This window comes from Erpetoichthys calabaricus, chromosome 9, assembly GCF_900747795.2.
Source record: "Erpetoichthys calabaricus chromosome 9, fErpCal1.3, whole genome shotgun sequence".
Classification (NCBI taxonomy): domain Eukaryota; kingdom Metazoa; phylum Chordata; class Cladistia; order Polypteriformes; family Polypteridae; genus Erpetoichthys; species Erpetoichthys calabaricus.
Genome location: NC_041402.2, coordinates 107491023 through 107506190, shown reverse-complemented (window position 1 = coordinate 107506190; position 15168 = coordinate 107491023). Strand labels below are relative to the sequence as shown.

Genomic DNA, 15168 nt, shown 5'->3' with positions numbered 1-15168 from the left:
TATTGTGCATAATCACAGTCCAATAAAGTGCACAACCCAGTGCCTCAAACACCAAACTCCCCCAAAGTCCAGGCCTCTCTCAGTCTCTGCCTGCTCTTCAGCCGCCTCCACTCTCCTGCACACAAACCTTGTCCACTCCTCACCCGACTCCAGTCCTTCTTTGCAGGGAGGTGGCCCCTTTTATAAGTACCCGGATGGGCTCCAGGTGATCCCCGACACTCCCTAGACACTCCCCTGTGTGGCGGAAGTGCCGGCTGTGTTGCCGGAAGCCCCCCGGGTGTTCCCAGTCTTGTTCCCCCCAGCACTTCCTGGTGTGGCGGAAGTGTTGGGGTTCCGGGTCCTTCAGGCATGGGGGCGCCCCCTGGCGGAAACCACGGGCCCCTACAGTGTTGGGCTTCCAAGCCCTGCACCCGTGGCCCCCAAAGGAACCAAGGCGGTCACCCCCTTGTGGTCTGGAGGAGGCATGAGCCCTCCTCCTGTCTTCCTGGGCGTCCCGGCTGGGTGCCACTCCCAGCCATCTGCCACACTGTGCTTTAATATACTGTAGCTACTTTAATATGCCCCATGTGAACAGCTTCTTCAAGCTTTCTAGCTCTGGTAAAGCAAACCAAACGGTTGTCTTCAGAACTGAGGTACACTTATGCCAATCACCAAAGTTAGATGCCCACATACTGTGCTGCTTTCTACTGAAGACACCTCCTCTCAGCTGCCAACCCTGATGGAAATATATTAATCATCCAAGCCAGGTGCTCTTAAATATACCATGAGCAATAAAAAAATATAAAATCAATGCAACTACGAAGCAGAATTAATAAAAGGCACAGGAATTGTATTTGAAAAGATGATCATTAAAACATCTTTTCAAATCTGGGTGCATATCTTCTTCAGATTTTCTGTTCAGTCCACAGAGGTCTTGCCAATTTCTTTGGCAAGATACAGATATTTTATCTGGGTGATGATCCTCTCTCTCCTGTTCCTGTTTCTTTTTGTTCTTTATTTCTATATTTGAAGGGGACACAGTGATTCTGAGTCACAGCAAGGTATATGAAGCTGCATAGTGACAATGTCTAATGACCTTTTTTCAATATTAAAAATCTGCAAATTATTATTTTTTTTGCTTGTGGCAATTAATTTTTCTAACACTGCTCCTTTTGCTCTCTTTTTTAGTGGCCATTTAAGTGTCATCTCAGATTGCAGCTTTAGCAAAAATGGTTTTTACTTGTGTACAGCATCATGGGATAAAAAACTTCTTCTGTGGGATATTAAAACTGGGATGTTCCGCTCCTGTGGAGCAGTTGCCTTGGACCATGGACATACCGGCAGCATAAGCTCCTGTAAATTTTCTCATGACTGTAAGTGTTTATCTGAGAGAACAAAATAATTCTTCCTAGAGCAAGCATTGAATACATTGAAACAAAATTTGATTTCTGGTACAGAATGATGTTACATGATGCTAAACCTGCATTTTAAATGTATTTAAGCCAATGTATGTTTTGTGTGTCTGCCTTATGATTTAATCAAGTAACATTTTCTTCTTGTAATATTGCATCTGTTTTTTCTCCATAATGGTGCAATGAATGAGATCATTTGAAGGAATCTCACGCCTCATTATTGACTGTGTGCATTCTGTACATTCTCCCAGTTTCTTTATAGGTTTCTCTCTTAATGCTGTAGTTTTCCTCCCATATTACAAAGACATGTTAATTAACATGGTAATTATAAACTGGCCCATGTAAGTCTATGCGAGTCCTCTACTGACCAACCCAGGGCTGATTACTGCAATGTATCCACTGCTTCTCAGAAGGCTTCAGAGTCCTGAATTGGATTAAGTGGGTTAACATTTTTTGCCAATTAAATTTTCAGACCCACTATCCATCCATCCATTATCCAACCTGCTGAATCCGAACAAAGGGTCACGGGGGTCTGCTGGAGCCAACCCCAGCCAACACAGGGCATAAGGCAGGTACCAATCCTGGGCAGGGTGCCAACCCACCACAGGACACACACAAACACACCCACACACCAGGGCCAATTTAGAATCGCCAATCCACCTAACCTGCATGTCTTTGGACTGGGGGAGGAAACCGGAGCGCCCGGAGGAAACCCACACAGACATGGGGAGAACATGCAAACTCCACGCTGGGAGGACCCGGGAAGCGAACCCAGGTCCCCAGGTCTCCCAACTGTGAGGCACCAGCGCTACCCACTGCGCCACTGTGCCGCTCATCAGACCCACTAGTTCTTAGTTAATTATATTATAGTTATATTTCTGTTTACATTATGTGCAAAAAAGACCTTCTAGTTTATTTTGCAATGGCTCATATAACAAAGTTTGTTGCTTAGAAATACTTAATATATCATAAAGTGGTATTTCTACTTAAGCTTTGCTGTGCCATGGACAAAACTGATGAGACTGACTACCCACCTTCCTGTGCCACTCACAAGGCAGAGCAAAAGCACAACAGTACTTGTTTTTCTGAAATAATTGTGCTAATTATTATTAATTAGAAAATCTACTTTTCCATAGTCTGTTTCATACTCCATTTTCTTTTCTTGTTCTTACAGACCTATACTTAGTTTAGAACTTAAATTGTGCTTGAAATACTCAGTGGGTTATCACAAGTCACAGTGGGGGCAGTGGGTAATGGAAATTTGTGAATTATGTAAAAGGTTTTCCATCTTAACCATATTAGTTAAATTCATAATAGTAAACAGAAATTCAGGAAAGAGGACCAAAGACAGTGCTTTACCTGGTGAAAGAAAAAACATGATGACACAATGGATGTTGGCCACCTGTTCATGTTTGACGGTCTTGTCCATTGTGAGAAATGAACATCTAGGACAGAGCTCCGCTGGCAGTGGTGTTGTCTTGCTTTTTTATTTACACGATTTTATTCAACTTGCCCTCTCTGCTTGTCTGGTCAAATTTTGCAATCAATTTTTGACCCACTATTGCCGAACCAATTTCCTTTATACTTTGCATACATGCTGATCTCTGGTGACAATGCAATATCTCATCAGATTTGACCCAGAATTTGTATGTTAATTAAGCCAAATTTAAATTTCTCATTTCTTTATGTTATACTTTTAGTAATTACACATATACAGTATATAGTTCTTTTAGCGTGTTGGACTTTCAATCAAACAGTCGAAAGTTCAAGGTCAATGTAGACAAATTAATTTTAAAAAAATCATTTTGATTAATTGATATTGAAGTTTTGTCGAATTACTTCAATATGATAGTTAAGCAGCATTGGTCAAATGGTTAATGTGTTGGACATTCAATTAAATGGTTGAAGGTTCGAGACCAATGTACACAAACTACTTTTTTTTTAATTTTACCAATTTTGTATCATCTATATACAAATACAGTATGGCAAAATACTCTTCAGTGATTTGGCAGTATTGGCTGAATGGATAAAGTGTTGGGCTTTTCTAAGAAAGATTGAAGGTTTGATTCTGTAATACAAAAATGCACATTTCCAGTACTTCACGTATAAGGTTTCATCGTGTTTAGGATTTTCTTAAATGCGAAATGAACATGAATGAATGCTACATTTCACTTTAAGATTGTAGGTTTGTTCCTCTCTTGTCACTAGTGTCATTTCAGTCAAATCATCTTACCACCCAAGTCAAGGTTTTAGTAATGTGCTGAGGGCTTTGTGGCCTGAGGGTGGCTAAAAAGTATATTTTAAAAAAGATTTTTAAGTGACATGATTTTATTCAAGAATGCACTAAAAGGTAAAAAAATGTATTTTTTTTGGTACTAAGAATTTGTTGGTCCTATGTGACTAAAAATAAAATCTTGGGGCGCCCATTAAAGAATTAATGTAATTCATTTAAAATGCATAGATTCTTCAAATAATTCCAAAAAAGTAACTCTTACAATTTGAAAATTCTTCCAATTGTAACCATCATCCTACATACTTTAATCAAGTTTTATATGATGTGTCATTTTCTTTCCATAGTTAAACTGGTTAGAAATTTCACTTTAACAAATATATGGATTTTAATTGAATTAAATTAATTTTTTATGGGCACCCCACGATTAGTTACATATGACCAACAAAATCTTAGTATAAGAAAAAAATTATTTTTTACTTTTTAGTGCATTTTTGAATAAAACCATGTCACTTAAAAATCTTTTTTTTGTATATTTTTAGCCACCCTAATGCTAGACAGCCAGAATTGATATTAGAATAGACAGCAGAATCAACAGCAGAATGAACAAGCTGCTTCTGGAAATAAAAGATCCAGGAGGTATGTTTAAACAATACATCTCTTGTAAACCTTAATAAAACACTAGCAAGTATCAATGAAAAAAATAAGGAAATATGAGCAAAAGTGAGAATAAAATAAGAAAACTGGGCACTCACCTGGAAGATGTTAAACAAATATTTACAACTCATATTGAAGTAGTTAAACAATCAACATCAGCTGTTGACAAAAAACCACTGCTGTAGAATCCGAATGCAAAGTGCTCAGTGGTAAATTAGCTGCGTTGGAAGACAGATGTAGAAGGAACAACATCAGAATCGAAGGTGTCCCAGAAAACCGTGAAAGCCCAAACCCAGTGAAATTCATAGCTGAATTACTTTCTAAAATAATTGGAGAAGACTTTAAATTGGATTCTGAGGTTGCTGCAGCTTATCATATGCATGGTTTGAATGCCTCAAAACTGAGAAGCTTGATTGTCCGATTCGACAAACTACGTTCAAAGAAAATTTGATATTGATTCTCAGACAGGAAGAGGAGATTATATTTGACAATAAACACCTTTGTATTTCCTAGACTTCCTAGACAGTTGCTAAACAAGCTGCATTCTATAGAATTGAACAGCACTTACTCAAAGTTGAAACAAGATACAGCCTCTTGTTTCCCAGCCAAAATTTAAGTTTTTTTCTGATGGCCTATTCTATATTTTTAGTTCTCCTGAAGAAGCTGAAAAAGAGCTAAAAAGACTGATCCCAACATTGTCTGGAATGTGAACACGAGTCAGGTTGTGCCCTGATTATGCAAAGAAGATTCTGCAAGCTACTTGGTCTATCCTAAAAACATTTACCTTAACTATGCATTCTATTTCCATTCCTTTATGTTCCCTTTTTGGCCACTTTTCTTTTTTTCTTTAATTCATTTTTTTCTTTTACAGTTGGAATATTGAAATTTATTCTGTTAGATATATGTATATTATTATAACCATTAAGATTTTTTTTACCTTTTCCTTCCTGCATCTAATACTACAAAAATAATTACACAGTTTGCAATGGATCATAATTTATCAGGCCCATGGAGATTTTCAAGTCCATGCTCAACAGCATATTCCTTCTTCTCATCAGTACATCACAATTACTCAAGAATTGATTGTTTCTTTATAAATAATAATTTATTGGCCACTATCAAATCTTGCAAGTATGATGCTATTGTAATCTCCGATCATGCCTCTCTGATCATGAAGTTTAAATCACTCTGTCCTTCACACCTGTTTCGTAGCTGGCATCTTAACCCTCTCTCTTTAGCTGATGAGCATTGTACAGAATTCATCTCTGAGCAAATTGATTATTTTTTAGAGACAAATGCAAATGCATCTTTGACAGTCTTACATTATTTATACATAATGATCAATTTGTGCATACTTGATGCTCAGAAGATGGTGCTGCTGTTCTCTTTTTTACTTCCTTTTACTTCAGGCTCAATAGATGTCTAATTCATATACTTAATGTCAGTTGCTATTAGTGTGTAACCCATCCAGTTTGTCCATAAAAAGAGTATGCTGAGAGTATTAGAGCATAGCTGGCAATAGCAGCATTAACTCTTTTGGAGGCTATCACCAATAACAAGCTATAGCAATTTTTCTGCATATGATGATGATTTAGACTCTTGGGAGTTGTATGCTGAACTGTAGTCTACATTACACAGACCGTGATGCAGAAATCATTTGATTTCTGTTCCGTTCCTGGTTTTAACAACCATAGGATACTTAACAATGGGTTCTTTTCAGCAAGAATTGTCTGACTAGTCAGGAATCTCGCAGTCATCCTTGAGTCAAGTCATGCCATCCATATGGGATGATGTACTTAAGATGCCACCAAGATGCATGCAATATACTTACCATCAGGGTCAGCAAGCCAAGATCAACTTGCAGTGATTGTTGATTTTCCTAATTTAATTAGCACAACTGACTGCACACGTGTTGCAATAAAGGCACTGTTGCAAATTTTGCTTTTGTAAACATAAAGCACTTTTAATTCAATTAATATACAAATAATGTCCGGCTTAACCCACAATTCATTTATATTATCTATCGGAGATGTTGAAAGTAGACTTCAGGGTCATGCTGTGTGTGTGGTTTGCCTCTTGGTAAGTAAGCCTAATTAACAGGATTGCAATTAAAATTAGTACATTACAAAAAACGTGTATAATCTTTTTTCAGGTGATATGGGGCACACCACAACAGAAGAGATATATGAATGACACTCCTGCACATGATCAGTGATAGAATGGACTATTGGTTCATTAAAAGGTAGATGGCAATGTATGGGCTCATTGAATGGCAATAGCACAGAATCATAGCTGGCCTCAGGACATAAAAGCAATGGCAATTGAAAGACAATTAAATATACTAATAATAATAATTATTATTAATATTAATTTTATTTAAAGGCACCTTTGAAGAACTTTGAATGTTACTAGCAGAATCATGAAATTAATAAAGTATTTAACAGAGAGCCAGTGAAGTTCACAAAGAACTAGGGTAATGTGTTCTGTTGATGTGGTTCCAGTAATAACTCCAGCAGCAGAATTCTGGACAAGCCTATGCAGAAGTTTGTGAGAGAGGCCAGCCAATACAGAATTACAGTAATAAGTGATATTACCAGAGTATGTACAAGAATTGCAGTTTGGATGCTGTACATTAAATGTAAATAGACTAGCATTGCAACATTGAAGTTTACTTGGCAAAATAATTTATTATTTTATAAGTTCAATTAGAATGTTTTTAATATCTCCAATTTCTAAGCATACAAGCCTTCATCAGTTCACACTGTTAACTGGCAACGGTCTGGGTACTGCATTACGACACATTGCTATTGCTCCACTCTTGTATTTTTTTCTTCTCTTTTTGACTTCCATAGAGAGATCAATGGTTGTAGTAAAGAGGTCACTCAGGAATATTGGCAAATTTATATGATGTGTAGATTGTGAATATTAAAAAAAAAAAAGGTTTTTATGCCATATATGGTTACTGACAGGTGGTAATGCGGAGTGGCTAAAAGCAAGTGCTTGCCTGGTGTTATTCTCTCACCTGAACCCTACAGCTTTGCTGTTTCTGTAAACCATCACATATGATGCAACACATGTCAGTAAAAATAATTATTGAAAATGATAGGAATAAATATCAATCAGTTATCAGATTACAAATGTTAATATCAGACAATACTAAGCATCAGAATTTTCAGTAACAACAAACAAAAGAGTGATCTTAAGATTGAGATGCAAATAAGATGTTAATGTTGAGGTTTTTCAAAATGGACTCTTGATCACAGATCAGTCAAGCAAAAGAGTTTGTGTGAATTTTTGTTCTGCTTAGGTGAAATAAGGAAAAGATAAGCACTAGGAAATAAGAGGAAAGTGCCAAGTAAAAAACATAGCCGAAAAAGAATATGCTGTTATGCAAATTAATTTTGATTCCAGCTAATCTTATTAAAATTCTTAAAAATATAATGCTAATAGCAAAGATGAGTATGAGTTTCAGATTAATGCACTATATCATTATCATAAACAGATACAATATTTTCTATTCTTTTAGTCTCTGACTTGTTCTAGAGATAAATTACTTAATGTTAAGTAAATTTATATTACTTACATAAACTGAGGCTTCTGGACTATTGCAGAATTATTATTCACTATTCTGGACTGTCTTTAGGACCCAACCCAGATTTTCCAGCCATTTTCCAACCCGCTGAATCCAAACACAGGGTCACGGGGATCTGCTGGAGCCAATCCCAGCCAGCACAGGGCACAAGGCAGGAACCAATCCCGGGCAGGGTGCCAACCCACCGCAGGACACACACAAACACACCCACACACCAAGCACACACTAGGGCCAATTTAAAATTGCCAATCCACCTAACCTGCATGTCTTTGGACTGTGGGAGGAAACCGGAGCACCCGGAGGAAACTCACACAGACACGGGGAGAACATGCAAACTCCATGCAGGGAGGACGCGGGAAGTGAACCCGGGTGTTCTAACTGCGAGGCAGCAGCGCTACCACTGCGCCACCGTGCCGGCCCAACCCAGATTTGCACAATATAATTAACATCTCCCCGTTCAACTATATCAAAAGGTTTTTTTTTCCGCACCCAAAGATAATAATTCAGACTCTGTAAGAGAATATATTCAATTAAACCTGCAACAATCATTGTATTGAATATTGACCTTTATAAATCCAGTTTGATCTTTTAAGATTTTAGAAATAAGCACACTTTTAATTCTTTAACCGAAAAATTTCACCAGGGTCTTATCATCATTATTCAGAAGTGGCATTCATCTTTAGGATGCACATTTTAACAAATCAGTATTTTTCTTTAGGAAGACTTTGAGTATACTTTTATTCTCTAGATTCGGTAAACATTACTAAGAATAATAGTTGAAAACATTTTATACAATTCTACTAGATATCCATCTGGGCCTGAGGTTTTCTTACCTTGCAGTGAGTTTAGACCATTGTCGGTTTATGAAACTCTTCTATGCAGAAAGTACTGAACTGTAGTATTTGTATTTTATCAAAGTAGTCATTGGTTTAAGCCCCATTTTGTTTACATTGCAAGGAATAGAAGTTTCCTTAAATGTGCTTGTTTCTTTGCACTAACTGATTATATTTCCCACCATATTATTAATCTCTGTAATTGTGTTCCAAACTTCCCTTTTATGCATTTGACGTGCTAAAATCTTTTTTTCCTTTTCTCTATGTAATGATCATGTGACTTAAAGGTAAGTTTATTTTCTTTTATAGTTTTCCTTTCCCTTTACAGTGTCTCATTTGGCAGTCTTGCATGTTCAGCTTTGAAGCCCTTCTAGTCTGTACTTTGTTTTCATGCAAAATATTTCAGATAATTTGTCCTTTTAATACCACTTAAGAGTTTCCTAAATGGTTCCTGTACAAATCTCTGGGGAAACATTGGTCTCTAAAAAACCTTCAGTTTTTCTAAAGATGAATTTTATAAAGTGTTTGTCAAGTAGCATTAATGTATTAAGTTCATAGTGGTGACTTGAATATGTGGGGTTTAATGATTTAAGTTCCCCAAAAAGATAAGCATAGTGAGATAACAATAGATTTGTATTTCCAAAATGTAATAGAGAGTAGCAAGTTTTTATCTATTAAAAAATCTTTAAAAAAGATCATGTACTTGTGAAAAGACAGAGTTTTCTCTCAGGGGTAGATATGAAAATCGTCAAGGGTCAGAGAGATTATTATTCTTAATTAAATTAAATTAAATTAAATTACTGGGGGGATTTCAGGTGTTATAATTACAGTTTCAGAGCACCTATCTAAATCTGGACTTAGTACACAATTATAATATACAGCCATTAGAAGTTTATGAATGCATATACTGGGAACTAATTCAAGTCCTTATATGTGAATTCTCTAATCAGTGCCTATACGGTATATTAGCCAGAATTAATTAACATTTGCATTGATTGCCCACCACTATGATATGTTACCTTTCAGAGAGGAACACTACATCAGTGACAATAAAGGGAATCAGCCCAGTCCCTTTGATTCTTTCTTTTTAAGTGGGTCTCCTGTACAAATATACTGTTTGGTGCCCTTAATAATGTGAGATATAAAAGCATTTTTTCTTCATAAGACAAACTTTTAATATTTAGGCATACATAATTTATTGATTGAGGAGAATGATGCAATTTCGGCTTTTCATGAAATATTTTCCAAAATTAGATATGAATTTTAGCTAAATCACTAATTTCATATTCTTATTGCTAGGCTTTGTGGCCAGAAAAACAATCAATAAATTACCGAATATCTATTTTAAAGTTAAAATGCTGTACAAACTAATTAGTAACATAACAACTGTATCAGCACCATAATTAAAGAGAGAGAGAAAGTGTTTATTGATGTCATGAATATTCCTAATATTAGAGAAATATGTAAGATAACACATATGTAAGATAACACATCAGAGTTATATTAGTAAAGACAGAGAATAAATATATTTGTGTGTGTATTATTAATATATACTCTTAGTATATACTAACATCATCTATCCATTTTCTAAACCTGCTTACCCTTAGCAGAGACATAGAGTAGTGAGTGTTTATCCCAGCAAGCATCAGGTGCAAGGCAGAAACAACACCAGGAGATGGTGCCAGTTTGTCGTACGGTGAACACACACAACATCTGGGATCAATTTAACAACACCAATCCACCTAACCTGCATGTCTTTGGACAGTGGTTGGAAATCCACACAGACATGGGGAGAACATGCAAAGTCTACTCAGGGTGTAGCTGGGACATGAACGAGGCAGCAGCATTTCTTTAATGGTATCAAGGTACCATTAAACTGATTTAAAATACAGCCAAGACATTACTATTGTTGCTAATTACTGTTACTGAATGAAATGACTCATTTATAATTTATTATTGACTGCAAAGCTCCATTTAATGCTGCCATTATTCCTATTCCTAGTCCTATTAGTCAACTCTCTTAGCTCACACCAATATCATATGCTAACTGGAAATTAAAGACACTTTTGTAATTGTGTTAGTAGAGCTAACTGTTTCTGTAACTGTAACTTATTCTGTTCAATAAAGCAAACAAATTGTCTTTCCATGCATTGTGACTTCACTAAAGTTCAATACTGGATTCAAAAATGGTCAAAACCAAACAGTCTTCTCAAAAACATTTCAGTCTATTGTTTTTTTTTGTAAAATAAAGGGTATTCCATGCAGAAGACCGCTAAAAAGCTGAAAGTTTCATTCAAAGGTGTCTATTACTATCTTGAGAAAGAGAGAAACTGGGTTTAAACAGGACAGGCAAAGAAGAGGAAGGCCCAACTGCATAAGAGGATACAGACATGAGAGTCTGTAGTTTGAGAAACAAATGCATTACAGGTCCTTGGTTTGCTTCCTTCAGTAGTACACATACTGCCAGTATCATCTGCAAAAGGGAAACAATTCCAGGATGCTGGCCTTAGAGGCACAGTTTCAAACAAAAAGCCATATCTGAAAATGGCAAGTAAAAAAAGAAAATGTTAAAAGTGCACAAAGGAACACAGACATTGGACAAGATGGCTAGAAAAGTGCATTATGGCCCGTATCCTGGAAATGTATTTTCTATGTTACAGATGACACTGGCATATATTTAAAGAAACAGACAACTAAAGACCTTTAAGATCTTTGTTTCTCAATCTCCAGATTCTTATCCGCTTATGCAACTGCCCATTAAGTTCAGTTTGCTCTTCTCTCAAGACAGTAATCTTCATCCATCCATCCATCCATTTTCCAACCCGCTGAATCCGAACACAGGGTCACGGGGGTCTGCTGGAGCCAATCCCAGCCAACACAGGGCACAAGGCAGGAACCAATCCTGGGCAGGGTGCCAACCCACCGCAGGACACACACAAACACACCCACACACCAAGCACACACTAGGGCCAATTTAGAATCGCCAATCCACCTAACCTGCATGTCTTTGGACTGTGGGAGGAAACCGGAGCGCCCGGAGGAAACCCACGCAGACACGGGGAGAACATGCAAACTCCACGCAGGGAGGACCCGGGAATCGAACCCAGGTCCCCAGGTGTCCCAACTGCGAGGCAGCAGCGCTACCCACTGCGCCACCGTGCCGCCCACAGTAATCTTCAGTTTCTTAATAATCTGTCACATGGAATAACACTCATTTTGCAAAAGCACAATAGACTGAGATGTTTCTTAAGAAGGCTGTTTAGCTTTGGCCACTTCTGAACCCAGAACTGAGCTTCATAAATACCAATATCTTGCAACCCAATGAAAGACAATTTACTAGCTTTATTGAAGAGAATAACAGGTATCAGCTAATAACCAATTAGCGCAGAATGAATTGTTGCTGAAGATGGGGCGGGTGGCACAGTGGTAGCGCTGCTGCCTCGCAGAAAGGAGACCTGGGTTCGCTTCCTGGGTCCTCCCTGCGTGGAGTTTGCATGTTCTCCCCCTGTGTCTGCGTGGGTTTCCTCCCACAGTCCAAAGACATGCAGGTTAGGTGCATTGGCGATCCCGAAATTATCCCTAGTGTGTGCTTGGTGTGTGTGTCCTGTGGTGGGTTGGCGCCCTGGCCAGGATTTGTTCCTGCCTTGCGCCCTGTGCTGGCTGGTATTGGCTCCAGCGGACCCCCGTGACCCTGTGTTAGGATATAGCGGATTGGGTAATGACTGACTGCCTGAGTGACTGAAGATGGGGCTTTACAGTCATATATGAATAAGAAATTAAAAATCAGTCATTTCAAGCAGTAATAGCTATTAGCAACATTAGTAATGTTTTGGTCTGTCTGCAGAGAGAGTGTCAACCTTGTTGAAAGGTGTTCTTACCTTGGCAGCAGCATTAGTCTATGTGGTGACTCTTCCTATGAAGTCAGTATACAGATTGGGAGACCATGAGGGTCACGTGATCATTACAAAGGGGTGTGCGACACTCCCAACACCTTTACCAATGGACGAAGGACCATGTCTTTAGAGTCCTGGAGCTTCCCATTTTGCTACATGATTGCAAGACATGGACGCTATCCACCGACCTGAGATGAAGCTACAGATAGATTTCCAGAGGGTGGGACTGGGCCGCGTGTCTGCCTGGAGGATTGCCAACCAGAATCCCGAGGTGTTTCATCATGTGGTGGGTACGACAACATGCTGTACCAGTGCATTCTCCCCACTGTGACCTGGAGTTGGTTGAATCTAACCTTGAATCATCTTTCAACATGCACTTAAAATTTCTGTATTTTGTCATCACCCTGGATTTTAAAAAAGGTATTCTGCTTTGAATTTCACTGGACTACCAGGTTCTAGTGCTTCTGGTAGTTCCACATTTCTAACATATTATCCTTATTTGTCTTTCTTTAGACTCCACATACTGTATTTAATATGAAGTGTTTTACATTCACTTTCTATATAAGGCAGTTATTGTTCCAATGGGTCCTTGATCAATATACTTGTGACTGCTGATCTGATTGGTGGTTACCCATCACCTGCTATCTACACCATGTTCTATAGCTGTGGCTGTTTTCAACTTGTTTTATTATGAAGGGAATAAAACAACTGTAATATATTATTTTTGTTTCTCTTGTGTTGCAGCATTTTTTTTAGTATCAGGTGCTTATGATAAAACATTAACTCTCTGGGATACAGAAGCAAGGTGCAAAAAGATAGTTTTAAAGGTAAAGCATCAAACCTTTTTAGTAATTAGATTATGTTCAGTTGTATAAATGCCTTAAATAAAATATTTCCTTCTCCGTGTATTCTCTTTATGTAATTTCTTTTGTTTTCACATTTTGCAGGGACATGAGGACTGGGTAATGGATACTGCAATAACAACCGATAAGAAGTGGATCGCTTCTAGCTCAAAGGTAGACTTCCCTAAAGTCAAATAAAGCCCTATATAATGTATGTAGTATAGACATAGGCAAAAATACATCATGTATAGTTTAGCTCTGCATTCACAAAACACAGCATTAGTATTATCAGAGAGTAACCTTTAAACCCCATTTCATTCTTGGGTTCATTGCAAGTACAAGTGACAATTCTGTAAACAGAAACATTCATCCTCATTGTTGTCCCAGTTTTATTAAAGCCATATGATGTACTGTACAGCCATTAATAGGATACTTGCAACAGAAGTGACAAGTTAAACTTCCTGTAACACTGAAGAATGAGAAACGCCCACAAGTATCATTATTTCCCTTTTATGTTTCTTAAAATGTACAGTGTGCCTGTTCCCATTCTGGCATTAGGTTCCACAGCATAAAAAAATTAATGAACTTTTATGTCCTCAGCATGCACTTTGCCTTATTCCAATGCTTGTTATATAAAAATTGTAAACATTTGGTCTTGTTTGTAGCAATTGCAGATTTAAATCTCTCTCTCAAGTCTCTTCGTTTTCTCCCAATTTTTCTTCTGTAGGCTTTTTATAGTATGATTTAGCCTCTTCAATTATCAACTACAATGGCTAATTTTTATATTGTCTCAGTCTTTTTGCTTATAGTTTAAAGACCTAAATTGTACACTTTACTCCAAGTGAGGTTTTACCATTGCTATTTATAACACCATTATTAATTAATTATGAAATATCTTCCAATATGCCAAACCTCTGTACTCTGTAATATGTGCCTTTCTACCATGCAGATCATACTGTACAATAAATGTCTTAGAATTCTTGCTAAGGATAGACAAAAACAATACAAGATAAAAAGGAGAGGTACTAATTTAAATTGTCCCAAATATGGGAATCTACAGGCTTAGTTCAAATAAAAGTATTTTAAAACAAATATTTTAAATAGGTAATATTAATAAACAAAATTATTGTATATCTTATGTCTTGTAAAGAAGATCAAACAAAACACTTACCTTACTTAAATACAACTGAGTTACACTCATAAGAAAAGCTGTTGCCATCAACCACATTGAGGAAAAGCATAGGACTGACAGTTGCAAGGCAAATTGTTGTTGAACTTCACAAAGCAATCAGTGGATCCAAAAATACAAAAATAATTTTAAATACATAGTACCATTTAAAATGTTATGGCAATAACAAAGTTTGCAACCACCAAAACACAGGTTAACACAGGTTGAAGACAAAACAAGTTAATATTCCTATATGGAAAAATACAGTAAGCATTTTGTATGGCCACAATGCTAAATTAGTATATCCTACCTTTTTGAATTTTATAGTACAGTATATGTAGTAAATGTCCTGTATTTGTCATGGCTCTTTCCCTATAGGACATGGTTTACTTCTTGCAAGATTATGGCTACTTTCTCACAAAAATTCACACATGAAACCTATATGGGATATATGTAACATATATAAATCTAAAAGTAAATCTTACAAAATACTCACCATATAACCACATCATTTACTAAGATTGTAACAATCGCCTTATATGGGGTGCAATCGCTACACTTC

General features: G+C 37.2%; 1 protein-coding gene across 1 annotated transcript in view; it reads left to right on the top strand.

The window, feature by feature from the left end:
- LOC114657611 (WD repeat-containing protein 88-like) overlaps positions 1-15168 on the top strand; it is a 110459-nt gene that overhangs the window by 70110 nt on the left and 25181 nt on the right. Inside the window, exons 7-9 of the mRNA XM_051931546.1 lie at positions 1168-1352; positions 13341-13423; positions 13544-13612. Of these exons, the coding sequence (XP_051787506.1) occupies positions 1168-1352; positions 13341-13423; positions 13544-13612 (337 nt within the window). The remainder of the gene's footprint in view (positions 1-1167; positions 1353-13340; positions 13424-13543; positions 13613-15168) is intronic.